Source organism: Pseudophryne corroboree, chromosome 2 (assembly GCF_028390025.1).
Source record: "Pseudophryne corroboree isolate aPseCor3 chromosome 2, aPseCor3.hap2, whole genome shotgun sequence".
NCBI lineage: Eukaryota > Metazoa > Chordata > Amphibia > Anura > Myobatrachidae > Pseudophryne > Pseudophryne corroboree.
In genome coordinates this window covers 847,451,187-847,477,012 of record NC_086445.1, presented here as the reverse complement: position 1 = coordinate 847,477,012, position 25,826 = coordinate 847,451,187, and the positions used below count along the sequence as shown (strand labels likewise).

At 45.4% G+C, this 25,826-nt stretch overlaps 1 protein-coding gene across 1 annotated transcript in view; it reads right to left on the bottom strand.

Moving 5' to 3' along the window:
* Positions 1–25,826, bottom strand: part of MOSPD2 (motile sperm domain containing 2) — a 200,850-nt gene that overhangs the window by 11,679 nt on the left and 163,345 nt on the right. The window contains exons 10-14 of the mRNA XM_063955784.1: positions 24,690–24,802; positions 24,222–24,318; positions 19,462–19,558; positions 12,604–12,733; positions 10,435–10,537 (exon numbers count right to left, since the gene is read on the bottom strand). Of these exons, the coding sequence (XP_063811854.1) occupies positions 10,435–10,537; positions 12,604–12,733; positions 19,462–19,558; positions 24,222–24,318; positions 24,690–24,802 (540 nt within the window). The remainder of the gene's footprint in view (positions 1–10,434; positions 10,538–12,603; positions 12,734–19,461; positions 19,559–24,221; positions 24,319–24,689; positions 24,803–25,826) is intronic.

Genomic DNA, 25,826 nt, shown 5'->3' with positions numbered 1-25,826 from the left:
AATAACTAATAATAATAAATCAAATGAACATTTATTTAAAATAGCGGTCCATTTTTTGCAAAACTCAACATTAAATCTCCCAATCGTGGGTGAGTTCTTGATCCGAAACCCACGTGGGATACGTTTATCCTTATAATAGTTAGATAGAGTGATCCCATGATATAGGAAATCAGTCTCCTTCTTTTTAAGATGTAACGGCTCATTAAATAAATCATTGGTAGATGACACAGTTAACTTATCTCTGAATTCATCAGCGTACAAAATTGCCTCCGCCTCTGAATCAGAGAAACTGAAAACCGCACCAGGATCCAATGTTATACGTTGATGTAAACCTTCACTGTTGTCTTTGGCCATGTTAATATCATGAAGTGTGAAAGCACTTCGCGTAATAACGTGGACAAAGAGTCAAATAATCATCACTGAGCAAACCTAAAGCAATTATTCTTTAAGAAGATATTATTTTTGGAGACTAAATATACTAAAATCAGAAAAAATAAAAAATAATCAGCTGCCCAAAAATTGCTGTTGTCCACAAGTAGACAGGAGTACTCTTACCATTAGACTAGCAACAGGCTAAGACGTTATTCAAACATTACTGAAGGAACTATTGCTGATCCTAAAAAACTGCCAATGAACTACTCATAAGAGAAAAAAAATGGAACCTACAGACCTATGTACAAAAAACATCCATACTCAGCTTCACCATATACGGTTTCACCTGAATGACAAAACCTCCCCTGGTCACAATTATAATCACCTGTCATTCAGGTGAAACCGTATATGGTGAAGCTGAGTATGGATGTTTTTTGTACATAGGTCTGTAGGTTCCATTTTTTTTCTCTTATGAGTAGTTCATTGGCAGTTTTTTAGGATCAGCAATAGTTCCTTCAGTAATGTTTGAATAACGTCTTAGCCTGTTGCTAGTCTAATGGTAAGAGTACTCCTGTCTACTTGTGGACAACAGCAATTTTTGGGCAGCTGATTATTTTTTATTTTTTCTGATTTTAGTATATTTAGTCTCCAAAAATAATATCTTCTTAAAGAATAATTGCTTTAGGTTTGCTCAGTGATGATTATTTGACTCTTTGTCCACGTTATTACGCGAAGTGCTTTCACACTTCATGATATTAACATGGCTAAAGACAACAGTGAAGGTTTACATCAACGTATAACATTGGATCCTGGTGCGGTTTTCAGTTTCTCTGATTCAGAGGCGGAGGCAATTTTGTACGCTGATGAATTCAGAGATAAGTTAACTGTGTCATCTACCAATGATTTATTTAATGAGCTGTTACATCTTAAAAAGAAGGAGACTGATTTCCTATATCATGGGATCACTCTATCTAACTATTATAAGGATAAACGTATCCCACGTGGGTTTCGGATCAAGAACTCACCCACGATTGGGAGATTTAATGTTGAGTTTTGCAAAAAAATGGACCGCTATTTTAAATAAATGTTCTTTTGATTTATTATTATTAGTTATTGAAGAATCTAAACGCGAAGTATCTTGCATAAAGGATAAGATTGCTACCTTTGAATCTAATCACTTAGCTACATTGTCTACAGACAAACAAACTGATTGGATTACATAACTGAGTTCTCAGCTTGAGGTGTATAAAAATGAACTAGTGAAATTTAAAGCTGACAAAAGGAGGAAGGTCGACATGGATTATACACAACAGCGTGTGTATCCTTGGTTGACTGGGGCTTACCCTAGTAATGACAGACGTCCTTTGTTCAGGCGGACTTGGAATAAAGGAAGGGGTGACAGGTCAGACGATACTGGCACAACAGAGTGACAATGACAGTAGTCAGAGTAGAGGTAGGGGTGTTAAGAATCCAACATCTGGGCCACGTACTAGGGCCCGTTTTTTAGATCAAAGCCCAGATACACCCGTAGAGGTGGGCAAAACAAAAGGCAAAACAAACAGCAAAAAAACCCCGAAGGCGAGGAAGACTTAGTCTATAACTTATCTGATAGAAGTTTGACAGAGAATGAGCTTAGTGTTTTACGCAAAGGTCTTTCATTTGTCCCGACCGTACCCTTTGATCCAATACGTTGGAAAATTGAATCTTATCAGCTTAATCGTAGCTTAAAGATTACAGAGTTTTTTGGCAACAAACCTCCGAGTCCCACCACATTAACCCCACAATTGCGTAAACTACAGGCTCGTTCTAAATTTGATCCAGCCAGCAATAATGCTTCTATTAAAACATACACCAGGCTTCTTGATAAGGAGGTCTGTGAGTCCTCCCTGGCAAAGAAACCATTATTCTGGAATTTGTCCAGAGAGGAACGCACGGCATTGAGCAATTTGTGCACTTATGATGATATTGTCTTTCGACAGGCAGATAAGGGAGGGGCATTGGTGGTGTTAAATCTTAGTGATTACAAACTGGAAGTTGAGCGTCAATTAAAGGATACATCTACGTATCGACTGTTAGATGCTGATCCAACGGTTACATTTAAGAATGAACTTGACAGTTTGTTGAGTGAAGCTCATACACAAGGGTGGATCTCTAGTGATATTAAGAGTGCATTAGTGGTTCAATATCCTATTGTACCACTACTATACATGATTTCTAAAATTCACAAAAACCTGCATCAACCTCCAGGGCGACCTATCATCGCTGCTAGGGGGTCCTTGTATCAGCCTGTTGCCACATACCTTGACGCCATTTTACAACCATGTGTACAGTCAAGACCAACGTATTTGAAAGACACCAACACGTTACTATTGTCCTTACAAAGGTTACCTGATCTACCCGATTCTTGTTTACTGTGTTCAGTAGATGTAAGTAGCCTGTATACCTGCATCCCACATGGTGCGGGATTACAGGCTACACGAGAGTTGATCACAGACAATGCATTGTTTCAGGGTCCTCCTGTGGACTTTTTTATGAGACTGTTGGAATTGGTTTTGACAAGAAATTATTTTTTTTACGATAGTAAGACATACCTACAAACATCGGGGTGTGCAATGGGGTCCAATGTGGCCCCATCGTACGCCAATACTTACATGTTCCGTATTGAAAAGGATGTATTCTTTTCTGATGTCTGTGTTTCTGATAAAATCTTAGCATTTTACAGATACATAGATGATCTGTTGATTATATGGGGAGGTACAGCTGACGAATTTACATTGCTTATGGCTACATACAATGCCAGTGAAAGCCCAGTAAAATTTACTTATACATTGGATGCTAAATGTGTCAATTTTCTTGATGTAGCTTTAACCAAATGTGAAGGCAGGCTATGCCCGGCATTGTATACTAAACCTACAGATAGAAATAACCTGTTATTAGCCTCCAGTGCCCACCCAGAGCCCTTGAAGCATGCTCTCCCTTATTCACAATTTTTAAGAGCTTTACGTATTTCTACTAATAGAGAGATGGGAGAAAGACAATTGGATTCCATGTTTGAGAAATTTTTAAAGAGAGGCTATGGAATTAATGATTTGATTAAAGCAAAAACCAAGGCCATGGCAGTATCTCCTGATCTACTATTGGTGTCCAAGAAAAAGGATAATTGTTCCAATCGTCATATGTGGAGTAATCGTTACACACATATGAGTTCTGTCATTAATAAAAAAGCGAAATCTTTATGGCCAATAGTCCAATCGGATAAAAACCTTCCGGCTCTCCAGAATAATTCACTAATGGTATGTTATAAAAGAGGCAAGAATCTCAGGGATTACTTGGTACGTAATTATATATCAGGTATGAATAAACCCACATATGGGAGCTTTTTGGGCAAACCTAGAAATGGTTGTTTAAGGTGCCCGAATTGCACCACTTGTGGCTTTTTACAGACGGGCCCAAGTTTTCATCATCCATTCACGGGTCAGAAATTTGATATCAGACACCGGCTCACATGTACAAGCCGTTTTGTTGTCTATGCCATTACATGCCCATGTTCGAAGGTATATATAGGCAAAACTGAAGTTACTTTTCGCGAACGTATGGCACAACATCGTGCTGCCATACGCGCAGCCTTGAATTCTGGGTCGAGCATACAACCTGTTGCACGCCATTTCGCTGAGGCGAAACATAATAAGAATTTACTCACCGGTAATTCTATTTCTCGTAGTCCGTAGTGGATGCTGGGAACTCCGTAAGGACCATGGGGAATAGCGGGCTCCGAAGGAGGCTGGGCACTCTAGAAAGATCTTAGACTACCTGGTGTGCACTGGCTCCTCCCACCATGACCCTCCTCCAAGCCTCAGTTAGGATACTGTGCCCGGGCGAGCGTACACAATAAGGAAGGATTTTGAATCCCGGGTAAGACTCATACCAGCCACACCAATCACACCGTACAACTCGTGATATGAAACCCAGTTAACAGTATGAAACAACAGAGCCTCTCAACAGATGGCTCAACAATAACCCGATTTAGTTAACAGTAACTATGTACAAGTATTGCAGATAAACCGCACTTGGGATGGGCGCCCAGCATCCACTACGGACTACGAGAAATAGAATTACCGGTGAGTAAATTCTTATTTTCTCTGACGTCCTAGTGGATGCTGGGAACTCTGTAAGGACCATGGGGATTATACCAAAGCTCCCAAACGGGCGGGAGAGTGCGGATGACTCTGCAACACCGAATGAGAGAACTCCAGGTCCTCCTCAGCCAGGGTATCAAATTTATAGAATTTTGCAAATGTGTTTGCCCCTGACCAAGTAGCAGCTCGGCAAAGTTGTAAAGCCGAGACCCCTCGGGCAGCCGCCCAAGATGAGCCCACCTTCCTTGTGGAATGGGCATTGACAGATTTTGGCTGTGGCAGGCCTGCCACAGAATGTGCAAGCTGAATTGTATTACAAATCCAACGAGCAATAGTCTGCTTAGAAGCAGGAGCACCCAGCTTGTTGGGTGCATATAGGATAAACAGCGAGTCAGATTTTCTGACTCTAGCCGTTCTGGAAACATATTTTCAGTGCCCTGACAACGTCTAGCAACTTGGAGTCCTCCAAGTCCCTAGTAGCCGCAGGCACCACAATAGGCTGGTTCAGGTGAAACGCTGACACCACCTTTGGGAAAAACTGGGGACGAGTCCTCAATTTTGCCCAATCCATATGGAAAATCAGATAAGGGCTTTTACAGGACAAAGCCGCCAATTCTGATACTCGCCTGGCAGAAGCCAAGGCCAATAACATAACCACTTTCCACGTGAGATATTTCAGATCCACGGTTTTTAGTGGTTCAAACCAATGTGATTTTAAGAAACTCAACACCACGTTGAGATCCCAAGGTGCCACAGGGGGCACAAACGGGGGCTGAATATGCAGCACTTCTTTAACAAATGTCTGAACTTCAGGTACTGAAGCTAGTTCTTTTTGAAAGAAAATCGACAGAGCTGAGATCTGTACCTTAATGGAGCCCAGTTTTAGGCCCATATTTACTCCTGCTTGCAGGAAATGCAGAAATCGACCTAGTTGAAATTCCTCCGTTGGGGCCTTTTCGGCCTCACACCATGCAACATACTTCCGCCATATGCGGTGATAATGAGTTGCTGTGACCTCTTTCCTGGCTATAATAAGCGTAGGAATGACTTCCTCCGGAATGCCATTTTCCTTCAGGATCCGGCGTTCAACCGCCATGCCGTCAAACGCAGCCGCGGTAAGTCTTGGAACAGACAGGGCCCCTGCTGTAGCAGGTCTTGTCTGAGCGGCAGAGACCACGGGTCCTCTGAGATCATCTCTTGAAGTTCCGGGTACCACGCTCTTCTTGGCTAATCCGGAACCACGAGAATTGTGTTTACTCCTCGCTTTCTTATTATTCTCAATACCTTTGGTATGAGAGGTAGAGGAGGGAACACATAAACTGACCGGTACACCCACGGTGTCACTAGAGCGTCCACAGCTATCGCCTGAGGGTCTCTTGACCTGGCGCAATACCTCTCTAGTTTTTTGTTTAGGCGGGACGTCATCATGTCCACCTGTGGACGACCCCATTGATTTACAATCATTTGGAAGACTTCTGGATGAAGTCCCCACTCTCCTGGGTGGAGGTCGTGCCTGCTGAGAAAGTCTGCTTCCCAGTTGTCCACTCCCGGGATGAACACTGCTGACAGTGCTAGTACATGATTCTCCGCCCATCGGAGAATTCTTGTGGCTTCTGCCATTGCCATCCTGCTTCTTGTGCCGCCCTGTCGATTCACATGGGCGATTGCCGTGATGTTGTCTGACTGGATCAGCACCGGCTGGTGTAGGAGCAGGGATTTTGCTTGACTTAGGGCATTGTAAATGGCCCTTAGTTCCAGAATATTTATGTGAAGGGCAGTCTCCTGACTTGACCATAGTCCTTGGAAGTTTCTTCCCTTTGTGACTGCCCCCCAGCCTCGTAGGCTGGCATCCGTGGTCACCAGGACCCAGTCCTGTATGCCGAATCTGCGGCCCTCCAGAAGATGAGCACTCTGCAGCCACCACAGAAGAGACACCCTGGTTTTTGGGGACAGGGTTATCAAGCGATGCATCTGAAGATGCGATCCGGACCACTTGTCCAACAGGTCCCACTGAAAAATTCTGGCATGGAACCTGCCGAATGGAATTGCTTCGTAAGAAACTACCATCTTTCCCAGGACCCGCGTGCAGTGATGCACCGATACCTGTTTTGGTTTTAGGAGGTCTCTGACTAGAGAAGACAACTCCCTGGCTTTCTCCTCCAGGAGAAACACTTTTTTCTGGACTGTGTCCAGAATCATTCCCAGGAACATTAGACGTGTCGTGGGGACCAGCTGTGACTTTGGGATATTCAGAATCCAGCCGTGCTGGCGCAGCACTTCCTGAGATAGTGCTACTCCCACTAACAACTGTTCCTTGGATCGTGCCTTTATTAGGAGATCGTCCAAGTATGGGATAATTAAAACTCCCTTTTTTCGAAGGAGTATCATCATTTCCGCCATAACCTTGGTAAATACCCTCGGTGCCGTGGAGAGTCCAAACGGCAGCGTCTGGAATTGGTAATGGCAATCCTGTACCACAAATCTGAGGTACTCCTGGTGAGGATGGTAAATGGGGACATGCAGGTAAGCATCCTTGATGTCCAGGGATACCATGTAATCCCCCTCGTCCAGGCTTGCAATAACCGCCCTGAGCGATTCCATCTTGAACTTGAATTTTTTTATGTATGTGTTCAAGGATTTCAAATTTAAAATGGGTCTCACCGAACCGTCCGGTTTCGGCACCACAAATAGTGTGGAATAGTAACCCCGGCCTTGTTGAAGTAGGGGTACCCTGATTATCACCTGCTGGGAATACAGCTTGTGAATCGCTGCTAGCACCGCCTCCCTGTCTGAGGGAGCAATCGGCAAGGCAGATTTTAGGAACCGGTGGGGTGGAGCCGCCTCGAATTCCAGCTTGTATCCCTGAGATACTATTTGAAGGATCCAGGGATCCACCTGTGAGCGAGCCCACTGATCGCTGAAATTCATGAGGCGGGCCCCCACCGTACCTGGCTCCGCCTGTGGAGCCCCACCGTCATGCGGCGGACATGGAAGAGGAAGCGGGGGAGGACTTTTGTTCCTGGGAACCTGCTGTTTCCATGTGCCTTTTGGAATCTGCATCTCCAGTCCACTAGCGAGTCCATAAGCATCTCCTAGCAGAGATGGATAATGCACTTACTTTAGATGCCAGCCGGCAGATTTCCCTCTGTGCATCTCTCATGTATAAGACTGAGTCTTTGATATGGTCAATTGTTAGCAGAATCGTGTCTCTGTCTAATGTGTCAATATTTTCTGACAGTTTATCTGACCACGCGGCGGCAGCACTGCACATCCATGCTGACGCAATAGCTGGTCTAAGTATAATGCCTGAGTGTGTATATACAGACTTCAGGATCGCCTCCTGATTTCTATCAGCAGGTTCCTTAAGGGCGGCCGTATCCTGGGACGGTAGTGCCACCTTTTTAGACAAACGTGTGAGCGCTTTATCCACCCTAGGGGGTGTTTCCCAACGTAACCTATCCTCTGGCGGGAAAGGGAACGCCATTAGTATCTTCTTAGGAATTACCAATTTCTTATCAGGGGAAGCCCACGCTTCTTCACACACTTCATTTAATTCATCTGACGGGGGAAAAACTACAGGTAGTTTTTTCTCCCCAAACATAATACCCTTTTATTGTGGTACCTGGATGTAAATCAGAAATATTTAACACCTCTTTCATTGCCTCAATCATGCAGTGAATGGCCTTAACGGGCATTAAATTTGACTCATCGTCGTCGACACTGGTGTCAGTATCCGTGTCGACATCTACTTGTGCCATCTGAGATAGCGGGCGTTTCAGAGCCCCTGATGACTTTTGAGACACCTGGACAGGCACGAGCTGAAGACTCGGCTGTCCCACAGTCGGCATGTCGTCAAATTTTTTATGTAAGGAGTCTATACGTGCACTCATTTCCTGCCATAAACTCATCCACTCAGGTGTCTGCCCCCCAGGGGGTGACATCCCTGCTAAAGGCATCTGCTCCCCCTCCATCCTTATCCTCCTCAAACATGTCGACACAGCCGTACCGACACACTCCACACACACAGGGAATGCTCAAACAGAGGACAGGACCCACAAAAAGCCCTTTGGGGGGACAGAGTAAGAGTATGCCAGCACACACCAGAGCGCTATATATATACAGGGACTAACTGAGTTATGTCCCTAATAGCTGCTTTTCAATAAAATATATATATACTGCCAAATTTAATGCCCCCCCCTCTCTTTTCCCTCTTACTGGTACTGTAGATTGCAGGGAAGAGCCAGGGAGCTTCCCTCCAGCCAAGCTGTGAGGGAAAAATGGCGCCAGTGTGCTGAGGAGATAGGCTCCGCCCCTTTTTCGCGGCCTATTCTCCCGCTTTTTATGGAATTCTGGCAGGGGTATTTACCTCATATATAGCCCCTGGGGCTATATATTGAGGTATTTTAGCCAGCCAAGGTGTTTTTATTGCTGCCTCAGGGCGCCCCCCCCAAGCGCCCTGCACCCTCAGTGACCGGAGTGTGAAGTGTGTGAGAGGAGCAATGGCGCACAGCTGCAGTGCTGTGCGCTACCTTGGTGAAGACAGAGTCTTCATGCCGCCGATTTTCCGGACCATCTTCTTGCTTCTGGCTCTGTAAGGGGGACGGCGGCGCGGCTCCGGGACCGAACATCAAGGCTGGGCCTGCGGTCGATCCCTCTGGAGCTAATGGTGTCCAGTAGCCTAAGAAGCCCAATCCGGATGCAAGCAGGCGAGTTCGCTTCTTCTCCCCTTAGTCCCTCGCTGCAGTGAGCCTGTTGCCAGCAGGTCTCACTGAAAATAAAAAAATCTAAGACTATTACTTTCTAAGAGCTCAGGAGAGCCCCTAGTGTGCATCCAACCTCGGCCGGGCACGAAATCTAACTGAGGCTTGGAGGAGGGTCATGGTGGGAGGAGCCAGTGCACACCAGGTAGTCTAAGATCTTTCTAGAGTGCCCAGCCTCCTTCGGAGCCCGCTATTCCCCATGGTCCTTACGGAGTTCCCAGCATCCACTAGGACGTCAGAGAAAATTTGTCTACCCTGAGATACCGTATTATAGACCATGTGCCGCCGCTTCCTAGAGGGGGTGACAGGTCTGTAAAATTGTTACAACGTGAATGTGAATGGATTATGCGTCTAGATACATTGGTTCCTCGTGGCTTAAACGAGACATTGGGTTTACAGGTTTTTAATTGAATGTGACCAGCAGTGTTCTTTATAATGCAGCATTTATAACTTCTAGTGTAAGTTACGATATGAAATTTTTTGATACATTTGTTGCTCCTTGAATGTTGTTACTTCTATTGAGAATATGCCATAAAAATTTGTTATAGCTTAAGATATTGAATAAATAATAGAACGATAATGCTGGTGCTTAGATGTAACTATTTGTGGTTCTCAGATACAGCATGTTGTTTTTAATCATGGTCTGTCTTTTTAATTTTATGTATGTATATCTATTTGTATTCTTGCAATACACAGTAGTGGTGATTTGTTAGGTTACTATGGTAACAGCGCTGCAACCTGAGCCGGTCTGCAGGGTGACCTGGATACGGAAGTGGGCGGAGCTTATGTGCATGGTGGTGGAAGCACTTAAATACCGGTATGTGTAAATCACTTTTGTAATTGGCTTGATAAAAGCGCTGAACGGCGCTGAAACGTTGCCTTAAAAACAGCCGACTTGTGTCATTTTTTTGAACCTTTGAGTGCCGCCTTTGGAGGGATATATTACGTGGAGCCGTGCAAGCTTACATGTGGAAGGCACCGGGTGCAGTATGTGATTTATGTCAGCGGAGTGCCGGAGTTGGAGGAACACATATAGATAGATAGATAGATAGATAGATAGATAGATAGATAGATAGATAGATAGATAGATAGATAGATAGATAGATAGATAGATAGATATCTATGTTTGTGTATATAACTTTACATTTAAGCAGTCTGGATACTACCTTAAAGTGCAGATCATCATTGCCTAAGGGAGACCTGTTCAACGTATTTTCTTTTAATAATAATGTGGTCGGCTTGTTGGTTTCAACAACATGACATCTTAACCTGTAAGAAGAAGACAGGATGAGACTAGGAAATTCTATAACCTTGGACAAATATATGCTCGAGCAGAGGTTTTCCCAGTGTTATGCCAAACAAGTAGTACAAACTGCATGTCTTTTCTTTGATCAAATGTATTGTTTTATCTTATTACTCAGAGTAAGTGTAATTTGTGGCCCGTCTGAAGGTTAGGGACTGGCGTGTGCCATTCTAGTGTATCAGGTTGTCCGTCACTGCCATGGCCTGCACGTGTTCTCCAATACAGTTCTAGACATTCATAATACACATCAAAATGTTTTCAAGTGTTACTCTATTACTGTCTGTAACCAAGACAGTTAAAAGTGCCAATGTGTACACCACTGCAAACAATACTACTTCACACTTTGAACTTTCAAAGGGAACATTAATTAACCGGTCAACAAATAAATTAGCAGCTTCTCCATCTTACCACTCTATTCATTATATAATAATGGTAACCAATTAGGAGTTTCATCTTCATTAGCTACCACTACCGGAAAACTTGGTGCCTCATTAAACTTTAGAAGCCTGGGTACTTTGTGTAGAACAAACACTTTTTTGAACTCAATACAGGCCATATAATCTACACAACAAAGTAATTATAAATCACAGAATTGTAATTAGCTTTTTAGCACTTAGATTTCATTTGTATGAAATTTAGCAAGTTCGGTTTCTACTAGCTTACTATGGATGTAACAAATAAAAAGCATTATTCTGCTCACAAAGCACATGTTGCCAACATAAAGTCAGAGTAACTATTATTTCAGCTGAATTCATGAAAACACAGCCCATCAAGTCACAATGGGAGGGAATTCAATTGTGAGCAAACTGATTTACCTGGCCGAATTAGCTCAACACCCATAGGGTAGGGAAGGAATTCAATTACCATCAGTAAATGACCACGGCTTACTGATCCCCAGGGGGTAATTCAATAATCCCAGATATCCTGCACTACTGGGGATTTTGTTACACCTGCACGAAGGCAGAAGAAACAAAACCCCAGTTAAGAGCCATATTTTCGTGGTACTTATCCCCGATCCTGTGTGTTTTCATGGAAAAACACACGCGAAAACGGATCGCAGATAATTAAATTCCCCCCCATAGTCCACTGACTTTCCTTCTCTCTTATCCTCTTAAAAACAAACAAATCCAAGCACTCCACAAAACGGACCATGCTTATACAGGCAGCGGGAAAGTCAGTTGCTGCAGCGAACTAGAAGCAGCTAGATCCCCCTGTATGCACCAACATAGAAGAAAATGCATCTGGCAAGTTGTATCTACAGAAAGAAAATCAAAATAGGGGGAGATGTAATAAACCTTGTAGAGAGATAAAGTACCAACCAATCAGCTATTATTTTCGAAACACAAACTATAATAGCCGGTACGTACTTCTCTCCAAGGTTTGATACATATGCCCAACTATCTTTCCTGACAGGACAGAACTCCTGAAGGGATGTGGTTAGCAACTCGGCAGTAGGGATGCCGGCGGACATGTGACCGACGTCGGAAACCCGACACAGACACCAATCCTGGCGGCGGAACACCGACCGCCAACATCCCAAAGGTAAGTATTGGTGTGACTGTTAGGGTTAGGGCCAGGGAGGCCACCCCGGTGTCTTAGCCCTAACAGTCACTCCCTCGAATCTTGGTCCTAGTTGCTACCCCAGGTGGGTTAGGAGGCCGGGGAGCGGTAAAATACTTAACCTGTCCCCTGCCGGCATTCTCATTGTTGGGATGGCGGTGTCAGTCATGTGACAGCCTGCAGCCCGACTGCCGGGATATCATATCTCACCCGACAACAACAAGGCATTTAACGTATTAACATCCTTCACAAAATTATTGCTGTACCGTTACGCCCCCTCACGTAATCTTGTTTCACTTCTCCTTCCTCACAAACCATTTCCCTGTTTACAACTTAAACCATCCATGGTACTGAACATATGATAATAGCTTTCAGTTAAAGCTAAATAATGTATTTTATGCATCATATAAGACCAAAAAAAATCCATTGAGAATGGGACTTAAAGGAATTACAAACTGAAAACACACAATACCTGTGTTCCATGACCTTATTTCTAGGCATCTCCTTCCAAAACTGTGCCAAGTCTTGCGTCCCTGTGCCCAATGACTGTTCCATTTCTGCAGCCATTACCAAGAACCGATCCTGAAGTGATGCTGTAGATGCTTTTGAAAAAAAACAATACATAAGGAATGCAATGTATAAGACACAGAACATAGGGAGATTAGGTGCTGAATACAATTTCCTCATTTACGCCAATTCATTATGTGGAGTACATTTCTGGGAAACCTGTCTAGCTGAGTGGATGCTCTATGTACTCATAGTGCAATCAATCAAAAGCTTGGTTTCCCATGACAAGGTCCTGAGCCTTCCGTACATTGTCAAACTTATGGGATAAGGAAAACATCTACATTTCCCCGAGCGCCTTCTGCTTAAAGGAGCAGCATTTTACACAGCACAGGTGTTCTTCTCTTTTCAATAAAACAGGGGATACTGCTCCTATAGTGCATGTAGTAAAAATAAGAATTTACTCACCGGTAAATCTATTTCTCGTAGTCCGTAGTGGATGCTGGGACTCCGTAAGGACCATGGGGAATAGCGGCTCCGCAGGAGACTGGGCACAACTAAAGAAAGCTTTAGGACTACCTGGTGTGCACTGGCTCCTCCCACCATGACCCTCCTCCAGACCTCAGTTAGGATACTGTGCCCGGAAGAGCTGACACAATAAGGAAGGATTTTGAATCCCGGGTAAGACTCGTACCAGCCACACCAATCACACCGTATAACTCGTGATACTATACCCAGTTAACAGTATGAAATATAACTGAGCCTCTCAACAGATGGCTCAACAATAACCCTTTAGTTAGGCAATAACTATATACAAGTATTGCAGACAATCCGCACTTGGGATGGGCGCCCAGCATCCACTACGGACTACGAGAAATAGCTTTACCAGTGAGTAAAATCTTATTTTCTCTGACGTCCTAAGTGGATGCTGGGACTCCGTAAGGACCATGGGGATTATACCAAAGCTCCCAAACGGGCGGGAGAGTGCGGATGACTCTGCAGCACCGAATGAGCAAACTCTAGGTCCTCCTCAGCCAGGGTATCAAACTTGTAGACTCTTGCAAAAATGTTTGAACCCGACCAAGTAACAGCTCGGCAAATTTGTAAAGCCGAGACCCCTCGGGCAGCTGCCCAAGAAGAGCCCACTTTCCTCGTGGAATGGGCTTTTACAGATTTAGGGTGCGGCAGTCCAGCCGCAGAATGTGCAAGTTGAATCGTGCTACAGATCCAGCGAGCAATAGTCTGCTTAAAAGCAGGAGCACCCGGCTTGTTGGGTGCATACAGGATAAATAGCGAGTCAGTTTTCCTGACTCCAGCCGTCCTGGAAACATATATTTTTCAGGGCCCTGACTACGTCCAGTAACTTGGAATCCTCCAAGTCCCAAGTAGCCGCAGGCACCACAATAGGTTGGTTCACATGAAAAACTGATACCACCTTAGGAAGGAATTGGGAACGAGTCCTCAATTCCGCCTTATCCATATAAAAAAAAAATCAGATAAGGGCTTTTGCATGACAAAGCCGCCAATTCTGATACACGCCTGGCCGACGCCAAGGCCAACAGCATGACCACTTTCCACGTGAGGTATTTTAGCTCCACGGATTTAAATGGCTCAACCCAATGCGACTTCAGGAAATCCAACACCACGTTGAGATCCCACGGTGCCACTGGAGGCACAAAAGGGGGCTGACCATGCAGCACTCCCTTAACAAAAGTCTGAACTTCAGGCAGTGAAGCCAGTTCTCTTTTGGAAGAAAATCGATAGAGCCGAAATCTGGACCTTAATGGAACCCAATTTTAGGCCCATAGTCACCCCTGACTGTAGGAAGTGCAGAAATCGACCTAGCTGAAATTCCTCCGTTGGGGCCTTCCTGGCCTCACAGCACGCAATATATTTCCGCCATATGCGGTGATAATGGTTTGCATTCACTTCTTTCCTAGCTTTAATTAGCGTAGGGATAACTTCCTCCGGAATGCCCTTTTCCTTCAGGATCCGGCGTTCAACCGCCATGCCGTCAAACGCAGCCGCGGTACGTCTTGGAACAGACAGGCCCCCTGCTGCAGCAGGTCCTGTCTGAGCGGCAGAGGCCATGGGTCCTCTGAGATCATTTCTTGGAGTTCTGGGTACCAAGCTCTTCTTGGCCAATCCGGAACAATGAGTATAGTTCTTACTCCTCTCCTTCTTATTATACTCATTACCCTGGGTATGAGAGGCAGAGAAGGGAACACATACACCGACTGGTACACCCACGGTGTTACCAGAGCGTCCACAGCTATCGCCTGAGGGTCCCTTGACCTGGCACAATATCTTTTTAGCTTTTTGTTGAGGCGGGACGCCATCATGTCCACCTGTGGCCTTTCCCAACGGTGTACAATCATTTGGAAGACTTCTGGATGAAGTCCCCACTCTCCCGGGTGGAGGTCGTGTCTGCTGAGAAAGTCTGCTTCCCAGTTGTCCACTCCGGGAATGAACACTGCTGACAGTGCTAACACATGATTTTCCGCCCATCGGAGAATCCTTGTGGCTTCTGCCATCGCCATCCTGCTTCTTGTGCCGCCCTGTCGGTTTACATGAGCGACCGCCGTGATGTTGTCTGACTGGATCAGCACCGGCCGGTGTTGAAGCAGGGGTCTAGCCTGACTTAGGGCATTGTAAATGGCCCTTAGTTCCAGAATATTTATGTGTAGGGAAGTCTCCTGACTTTTCCATAGTCCTTGGAAGTTTCTTCCCTGTGTGACTGCCCCCCAGCCTCGAAGGCTGGCATCCGTGGTCACCAGGACCCAGTCCTGTATGCCGAATCTGCGGCCCTCTCGAAGATGAACACTCTGCAGCCACCACAACAGCGACACCCTGGCCCTTGGAGACAGGGTTATCCGCCGATGCATCTGAAGATGCGACCCGGACCACTTGTCCAACAGATCCCACTGGAAGATCCTTGCATGGAACTGCCGAATGGAATTTCTTCGTAAGAAGCTACCATCTTTCCCAGGGCTCGCGTGCATTGATGCACCGACACCTGTATTTATATTAGGAGGTCTCTGACTAGAGATGACAACTCCTTGGCCTTCTCCTCCGGGAGAAACCATTTTTCCTGTTCTGTGTCCAGAACCATACCCAGGAACAGTAGACGCGTCGTAGGAACCAGCTGCGACTTTGGAATATTCAGAATCCAGCCGTGCTGTTGTAGCACTTCCCGAGATAGTGCTACTCCGACGAACAACTGCTCCCTGGACCTCGTCTTTATAAGGAGATCGTCCAAGTACGGGATAATTATTTCGGCCATTACTTTGGTAAATACCCTCGGTGCCGGGGACAGACCAACGGCAACGTCTGGAATTGGTAATGACAATCCTGTACCACAATTTGGAGGTACTCCTGGTGAGGAGGGTAAATAGGGACATGCAGGTAAGCATCCTTGATGTTCAGTGATACCATGAAATTCTCCAGGCTTGCAATTCCATTTTGAACTTGAACCTTCGTATATAAGTGTTCAAGGATTTCAATTTTAGAATGGGTCTCACCGAACCGTCTGGTTTCGGTACCCCAAACATTTTGGAATAGTAACCCCGGCCTTGTTGAAGGAGGGGTACCTTGATTTCACCTGCTGGAAGTACAGCTTGTTAATTGCCGCCAGTACTACCTCTCTTTCTCCGAGGGCAGCAGGCAAGGCTGATGTGAGGTAACGGCGAGGGGGAGTCGCCTCGAACTCCAGCTTGTATCCCTGTGATACTACTTGCAGAACCTAGGGATCCACCTGTGGGCAAGCCCACTGGTCCCTGAAGTTCCCGAGACGCGCCCCCACCGCACTTGTCTCCACCTGTGGAGCCCCAGCGTCATGCGGTGGACTCCGAGGAAGCGGGGGAAGATTTTTGATCCTGGGAACTGGCTGTCTGGTGCAGCTTTTTCCTTCTTCCCTTGTCTCTGTGCAGAAAGGAAGCGCCTTTGACCCGCTTGCTTTTCTGAAGCCGAAAGGACTGTACCTGAAAATACGGTGCTTTCTAAGGCTGTGAGGAAACCTGAGGTAAAAATTTTTCTTCCCAGCTGTTGCTGTGGATACGAGGTCCCAGAGACCATCCCCAAACAATTCCTCACCCTTATAAGGCAGAATCTCCATGTGCCTTTTAAAGCCAGCATCACCTGTCCACTGCCGGGTCTCTAATACCCTCCTGGCAGAATGGACATTGCCTTAATTCTGGATGCCAGCCGGCAAATATCCCTCATATATAAGACAACGTCTTTAATATGCTCTATGTTAGCAAAATATTATCTCTGTCTAGGGTATTAATATTATCTGACAGGGTATCAGACCACGCTGCAGCAGCACTATTCATGCTGAGGCAATTGCAGGTCTCAGTATAGTACCTGAGTGTGTATATACAGACTTCAGGATAGCCTCCTGCTTTTTATCAGCAGGCTCCTTCAAAGTGGCCGTATCCTAAGACGGCAGTGCCACCTTTTTTGACAAACGTGTGAGCGCCTTATCCACCCTAGGGGATATCTCCCAACGTGACCTATCCTCTGGCGGGAAAGGGTACGCCATCAGTAACTTTTTAGAAATTACCAGTTTCTTATCGGGGGAACCCACGCTTCTTTACACACTTTATTCACTCATCTGATGGGGGAACAAAACACTGGTTGCTTTTTCTCCCCAAACATAAAACCCCTTTTATGTGGTACTTGGGTTCATGTCAGAAATGTGTAACACATTTTTCATTGCCGAGATCATGCAACGGATGTTCCTAGTGGATTGTGTATATGTCTCAATCTCGTCGACACTGGAGTCAGACTCCGTGTCGACATCTGTGTCTGCCATCTGAGGTAACGGGCGTTTTTTGAGCCCCTGATGGCCTTTGAGACGCCTGGGCAGGCGCGGGCTGAGAAGCCGGCTGTCCCACAGCTGTTATGTCATCTAGCCTTTTATGTAAGGAGTTGACATTGTCGGTTAAAACCTTCCACCTATCCATCCACTCTGATGTCGGCCCCACAGGGGGCGACATCCCATTTATCGGCCTCTGCTCCGCCTCCACGTAACCTTCCTCATCCAACATGTCGACACAGCCGTACCGACACACCGCACACACACAGGAAATGCGCTGACTGAGGACAGGACCCCACAAAGTCCTTTGGGGAGACAGAGAGAGAGTATGCCAGCACACACCAGAGCGCTATATAATGCAGGGATTAACACTATAACTGAGTGATTTTTTCCCCCAATAGCTGCTTGTATACACATATTGCGCCTAAATTTAGTGCCCCCCCTCTCTTTTTAACCCTTTGAGCCTGAAAACTACAGGGGAGAGCCTGGGGAGCTGTCTTCCAGCTGCACTGTGAAGAAAAAATGGCGCCAGTGTGCTGAGGGAGATAGCCCCGCCCCTTTTTCGGCTGACTTTTCTCCCGCTTTTTTCATGGATTCTGGCAGGGGTATTTATCACATATATAGCCTCTGGGACTATATATTGTGATTTTTTGCCAGCCAAGGTATTCATATTGCTGCTCAGGGCGCCCCCCCCCCCCCCCCCCAGCGCCCTGCACCCATCAGTGACCGGAGTGTGAGGTGTGCATGAGGAGCAATGGCGCACAGCTGCAGTGCTGTGCGCTACCTTGTTGAAGACCGAAGTCTTCTGCCGCCGATTTCCAGGACCATCTTCATGCTTCTGGCTCTGTAAGGGGGACGGCGGCGCGGCTCCGGGACCGAACGATCGAGGTCGGGTCCTGTGTTCGATCCCTCTGGAGCTAATGGTGTCCAGTAGCCTAAGAAGCCCAAACTATCTCCAGTCAGGTAGGTTCGCTTCTTCTCCCCTTAGTCCCTCGTAGCAGTGAGTCTGTTGCCAGCAGATCTCACTGAAAATAAAAAACCTAAAATATACTTTCTTTTCTAGGAGCTCAGGAGAGCCCCTAGTGTGCATCCAGCTCAGCCGGGCACAAGATTCTAACTGTGGTCTGGAGGAGGGTCATGGTGGGAGGAGCCAGTGCACACCAGGTAGTCCTAAAGCTTTCTTTAGTTGTGCCCAGTCTCCTGCGGAGCCGCTATTCCCCATGGTCCTTACGGAGTCCCAGCATCCACTTAGGACGTCAGAGAAAATTACAATAGTAAACACTATGGGGCAGATGTATTAAGCCTGGAGAAGTGATAAAGCTGTGATAATTGCAAGGTGGTAACGCACCAGCCAATCAGCTCCTAACTGTAAATTTACATATTGGAGTTGATTGGCTGGTGCGTTATCACCTTGCATTTATCACTGATTTATCACTTCTCCAGGCTTAATACATCTGCCCCTGTTTTCTTTAAAAAAACACACTGTGGTGGTGGTGGTGGGGGGGTGTTTCAATTATAAGCCGCGGCAATAGCGGCTAATTGGTTCTCCGAGGGCTATGCAATTAGCCCCGGTAAACCGTAGCTTATCACTGATGCCGGCACTTATCAGGGAATATGCTTTGCGGGCCTCAATAGTTATACCAATATACAAGTCACATAAGGGTCAATTTAATTACGTGGTAAAGAATCACTGTTAAAATGCTGTAAATCACATATTAAACAGGTTGGCATCCTGGGTTCAACCTCACACTTTCCGCGTTCTCAGTGTCATTATTTTGATTGTTGAACTCTTAACTACATAACTGTAAAGTCAAATTCTACAGATTAATGGGGAGATGTATCAAAGCTTGGAAAGAGATAAAGTGGAGAGAAATAAAGTACCAATCAACCAGCTCCTGACATTTTTCATTTCAAACACAGCCTGTAATATGACTGTTAGTAGCTGAGTGGTTGGTACCCTCTCACTAAGCTGAGAACACTTCCCCCCCAATAAGAACATAAACACAATACCTGCATGAAGAGAAACGGCAATGTCAACAGTGGATCCAGGTTCACAACTGCTGTTGCTTGGTTTGACTCTGTATTTATCTGGGGCAGTTGTTCGAACCTAAGAACAATATACAGTAAATAAGAGGTTAAAATATCTAAAAATAATAATAATAAAAAAAAAAATGTAAACATGTTCCCCAAGGGTCTGTAAATGTTTACCTAATACTATAGGAGCATACACACGGTGTGATGTGCGCTTATGATTTTGACTATATAGTCAAAATCATAAGAAAAGTTAGCACATATATCGCACCATGTGTATACAGCCTGCTATACCGATGCGCGCTCCGTTGGGTATGGTATCTCAAGAAAAAATAGACTGTGCGGGCATGGCATTTTTGACTATATTGTGTGCAATCTACTTTCTAGTATAGTCAAAATTGTATATAGTCAAAATCGCAAGTAAATACAGGTTGAGTATCCCTTATCCAAAATGCTTGGGACCAGAAGTATTTTGGATATTGGATTTTTCCGTATTTTGGAATAATTGCATACCATAATGAGATATCATGGTGATGGGTCCCAAGTCTAAGCACAGAATGCATTTATGTTTTATATACACCTTATACATACAGCCTGAAGGTCATTTAATACAATATTTTAATAACTTTGTGTATTAAACAAACTTTGTGTACATTGAGCCATCAGAAAACAAAGGTTTCACTATTTCACTCTCACTCAAAAAATTCCGTATTTCGGAATATTCCATATTTCAGAATATTCGGATATGGGATACTCAACCTGTATAGGCAAAATTGGTGGTTCTGGGATCCGGGGAGTTTAAGGGAAATCGCATAGTCAAAATTGGCACTTAGTCAAAATCTCACAGTGTGTATGCACCTTAAGAGTCTGCTTCAGAGATTTATGTAAATCTTTTATGCAAATCTTTAATGTTTAAGGATCTTCGCATTCGCAGAAACTGCACTGCGGATGTACAGATCAGGTCCTGCAACTTCACTCGCAGTGCTCCAAAAGCCGTAGCATGACTGACATACTGCTGACATTTGAAGGGGGCAAAAGGGAGCTTTCCAGGAAATGGGGTTGTGCTGACGGAGTTTTCTGGGCATGCTGAAGTCAGTGGCTACATCATTGGACGCAGCTTCACTGGCTGCTGCAGTGTAATTTTGTCGGACATCCTGAGTAACTCAGATGTTCGATGGCCACACAATTTATACAATGTTATGTCTTCAGACACGGAGTGGATCAGAGAAACTGGCAACTTAAGACGCATCCTGCAAGTTTTGCATAATTACATATAGCAGCTGCGAACAAAGATGCAGAAGCTTTGCCATTAGCGTCTACCTTTGGATCAGCTCCTAAAACTTATATCTTCCACGCATTTATTGTCATTCTGAGTTATATTTAGAAAACTGAAGTATCACATGAATCAGAGGTTCCTCTTGGGGTAAACATGAAAACAAATTGAGAAACTATGGGCAACACACAGTGAACTCAAGCATTGTATATGCTGAAACAATGTTAATACAGCAAATTAAATCACTAGGACTGAGTGATAACACTCAGGCACCAGAGGCGGATTTAGGGGTCTGGATGCCCCTAGGCACAACATTATTGGCGCCCCCCCCATGTATGTGTGTGTGTGTGTGTGTGTGTGTGTGTATGTATATATATATATTGATGAAGTCAGACCAGACAAAACGCGTTGGGTGATTCCTGCTACTACTGAAATCCTCAGTTAAGCTGCTTTTTCTATTTACGGAATTTTTTATATACATATTTGTATTATTTTTTTTTACATAATTTTAGATACACAGTTGTTTCTAATGGTTCTTATTTTCTAAGTACGTGAATTTTTAGCACCATTTTTATCGCTGTCATTTTTAATTATTGTCTTCGTGTCCTTTGGAATGCTTTTTAATGACTTTGTAACAGCTGTTTAAAAAAAGCACTCTTATATGTTGCCTTTTCATGTCCAAAAAAAATAATAATTTTTTTTAAACGTTCGTTGTAAATAAACCCCGCATTGTTTTTAAAAAAAAACATCTTTTTAGTCTCCTAGAGTATTTACCACCTATGGTCGCTCTGATCTTATCTGCTTTTTCCAATTTTCTTCTATCCTGCACACGTACAAGTGTAGGTTTTACTTAAGATCCAGCAGACGCCCCATAAAGAAAGGGGAGTGGCATATAGAGACTAGACATTATACTGGGGTACATTACAGACGTACTGTGAAAAATTATTTTCTACTATATATTTTTTTGGCGCTGTTAGCTCACCCTATATACATATATATATATATATATACATACACATACACAGTATATTAGTGGTCGAAGTGGGGGTATGGAAAATTGAAATGGGTATAGTGTCCACCCCAGGGTGTACTGTTGCGCCAAAAAAGGGGCGTGGCCAATCTCAAGGAGCATGTCCTTAAGAGGCAATGGATGAGAGGGAGGACACTTGGTGGAGGAAGGTCTGAGGTGGACGGGGGCATTAGGTGAGGGGGGGGATGCAGGGTGGCAGGAGGACATATTGGGTAGAGGGAAAGAGGAGGGGGGGGGATGCTGGGTGGGAGAGGATGCAGGGTGGGAGAAGGACATATTGGAGATTGCGACACTGGATGGGAGAGGGTTGCAGGGTGGGAGAGTGGCACCAGGTGAGAGGGAGGATGCAGGGTGGGAGGAGGATATATTGGGGAGAGGGACAGAGATAGAGAGGGATGCTGGGTGGGAGAGAACGCAGGGTGAGAGAGGGGATGTAGGGTGAGAGGGGTGGTGCTGGGTGAGAGAGGACACAGGGTGAGAGGGGTGGTGCAGGGTGAGAGAGGACGCAGGGTGGGAGAGGACGCAGGGTGAGAGTGGGGGTGCTGGGTGGGGGAGGACGCAGGGTGTGAGCAGGACATATTGGGGAGAGGGGGGACGCAGGATGGGAGAGGGGCACCAGGTGAGAGGGGGGATGCAGGGAGAGAGGAGGATATACTGGGGAAAATGATAGAGGAAGAGGTGGTTGCTGGGTGGGAGAGAATGCAGGGTGACAGGGAGGTGCAGGGTGGGAGAGGGACATATTGGGGATTGTAATTTAATATTAAAGCCTGCTGCCTACTATATATATATATATATATATATATATATATATATATATATATATATATATATATATATTGGAATACGTATTCTAAATTTTTATTAAACACTTACAAGTGCGATCAGGACATCAGACAGCTGAAACACCCACTCTGGAAGCAGCAGGGAGTCTTGGATAGTAGAGGGTCAGAGGTGGAGAGCCGCAGATACAGGACACAGTGCAGAAAATGTAGCGTAACCCGCGATTTGCGGGTCTTTAAAAGGAGCGGAGCCTAATATCGGGATGGGCGGGGCTTAAATCGCGGCCAAGATAAGCGGTGTTAAAATATTTTTTAGACCCTTTGTGCGCCACAGAGCCAAGCAGCCCGGTGGGTGGAAGGGATGAGCGGGAGGTGCTGGGTAGGCGGGTGGTCAGCAACAGCCTCAGGGTTACTGCTGTGGGGGGGGGGGGGGGGGGGGGGAGGAGAAGTAAAAGTTGTAGGAAAGCATGCAAGCTAATACCCCCTTTTCATGCATCAACCCGGAATTTTTGTCAGTGGAGACTACTCCCTAAGAAAAAAATCTGGGTCAAGTTACCCGGCAATCCTTCCCAGTAGCAAGAGGGGTTTTGCCAGGGAAGATCTCAGGTGAATTGCAGTGCAACCGGGTAACCCAGGTCATCCGACACACTTCCTGTATACAGCATGGGTAGAGCCAGATTTCCCGGAATTTGGAAATGATGTCATCTCCAAGTTCTAGGAGAAGAGAGACTGCTCCAATGTGCCATGTGAACGGCGCAGACCTGGGAATAATTTGCAGTGGGAATGGGGTCTGTCCCAGGTCTAACCCAGTTTGGAACACTGTTCCAGTGGTGGAACAAGGGTATAATAGAGTACTGGCAACCAGAAAACAAAATAGGGGCCATGTAAAAACTATGAACAATGAAAGTTCACAGCACATCTTATTACATGCAATTGTGAGGGGGGTTCACCATACACGGCAACCCCTTTAAACTTACTGAGCTTAACTTTCTGCTGATAGTGCATACATTCACATACTGGACCTCATTTAGTATGGTGCGTTCACATACTGAAGCCCTTGTGCAGTGTGTGCATGCGCAGGAACTGTACTGCGTGTGCACACACAATGAGATCCGACGGCATCCCACTTATGTGAACGTCTCTGACTGATTTACAACGGAGGCGGGTCCTGATCGCTTGTGGGGCGGGCCGTGGAGGCTGCGTAACATCACACGCAGTCGTGGTGACTCAAAATATGGCGGCTTGCCGTCTGCCTCTGCAGCTAGGCTGTGCAGGCAGAGGGCTACACTTAATATGCGAGGGCTTCGCCGTTCAGTGAAGCACTTGCATTTCAGCGGGGGAAGGGGAGGGGGGATGCGGGGCGTCCTTGCCCTGTGCTGGGTGCCCTCCCGCATCTTAGTGGAATGAGTTAAAGTACAACTACAACTCATGCTGAATTCGGCCCACTATCCCCAACTGCAAAGAAAATGACTGCAGGCTATGCAAACATGTATATCTCATGCGACCGTGTGGAAGCTGTAAAGTGAAAATAAAACAATGCAACGCTCCCCCTCTTTACACCATAAAGACACCTTCACCACAAAGTCTAATCTCAGCACAAAGTGCATTAACATGAGACCTGTAAATAAAGTACACATACATTTATTAATTAGGTTACCTTAAAAGCCACTGTATTTTTGGTTATGTTATTGAGGACAATGATACATTTTCTTTCTCCACTCTCCTTGGAACCAAAATGCAGTTCATCTGCAGGACTAACAGTAAATAAGTCATTAGTAAGACAGTAAGAAAAAAATATTTGCTCTAATAAGAAGCGACAGATGTTGCATAATAGTTTATTACAGAACTTTCCCAGAGTCTCATTTGCAAGAAAAGAAAATGAGACAGCGTCAGCCCTTTGGGAGTTTACTTTAGAAGCAAAGAGATGAAAACATCAACAGAAAGATGTGAGTTTGGTGCAGAAACCAGACACATCAGCAAAACGTTACCCCTCACATCAGTGGGAAAATGCTTTTCTGTAGATGGAACATGGCTAATGTCAGCAGTTTAAGAGACTTGTTTCCCAATCTTCACAGACGCGTCATCAAAGTGAACTTTCTAAGCAAGCTGTGATCTTTTGCCTTACCTAATATGTAGTAAAGGTCCTTTAAAGACTGTGGATGCCCTCCTGTTGTTTTTCAGCTTTGAATCAGTCTTTTCACTGTCCTCTGGTTTAATAACGTCTTCTGTGCAGTTCACCTGCAATACAAATGTACAAAGTTAACTACAGTATACAAAGAATAGTATTATCCTTAATTGCTATAGTACATAAATATTAAGCTGTGTAGTTTTTTTTTATTTATTTTTTATAAAGCACGAGGAGCATGCTCACAAGAGATTAACAATGGTTCTTTGGGCACAAGTCTTCACACCCTCCCGGCAGGTACAGACAGGGCCGGTGCAAGGTCTCTCTGCACCCTAGGCAAAGCTTCAACCTGGTGCCCCCTAACCTGCAACCCTCCTGCAAGAGGTGCATTAGGGCTATTTAGAGCCGCCATGGGGGCGTCCCTCAGGAGCTATAGTTACATCCGCCCCCTATGTGCCTTCACGTGACTTGATGTTACACGTGTCGGCACAGAGGAAGCGCTGAGGCACTATGTGGTACAGCCTGATAGTAGTGGTTGCACCCGATTAGACCCTCAGCAGCAACCAGCGCAGTGTAAAAGGAGGTGGACGCATACAGAGACGTCCTTCAGTTTTTTGCTAGATGAATTCAGTGGCGCCCTCCAGGGGCTGGCACCCCTAGGCAGCCGCCTAAAGGCAGAGCCGGCCCTGGGTACAGAGGGCCATAAAGGGCATCCTGCCACCCTAGCTAAACAGGAGAAATAAATTCACAAAAAAATAAAAAAGTAACTATTTAAAGTATAATTTCTGCCACTGCCTTTTGCCTGCCCAGTACTTGGGAGGGTATCTGGATGCTACATGGGTAAGGTCGACAGTCAGTAGGTTGACAGACATTAGGTCAACATGGACAAAAGGTCAACATGGCATTGGTCAACATGGCGAGCCATGCGAGGGGACATTGTGCACTAATTGGGATCCTGGTCACTTTCCGGAGTAAACGACAACCCCCCCCCCCGTAATGTCAACCTTTTCCTGTGTCGACCGTTTGGGGTTGACCTAAATACAGCCATACCCCACCCCTTGGGGGACCTTCCATAACTGATAGTCACATCCTACACTTTATCTTAAAAAATGTAAAACTAAATAGATAAAGATAAGC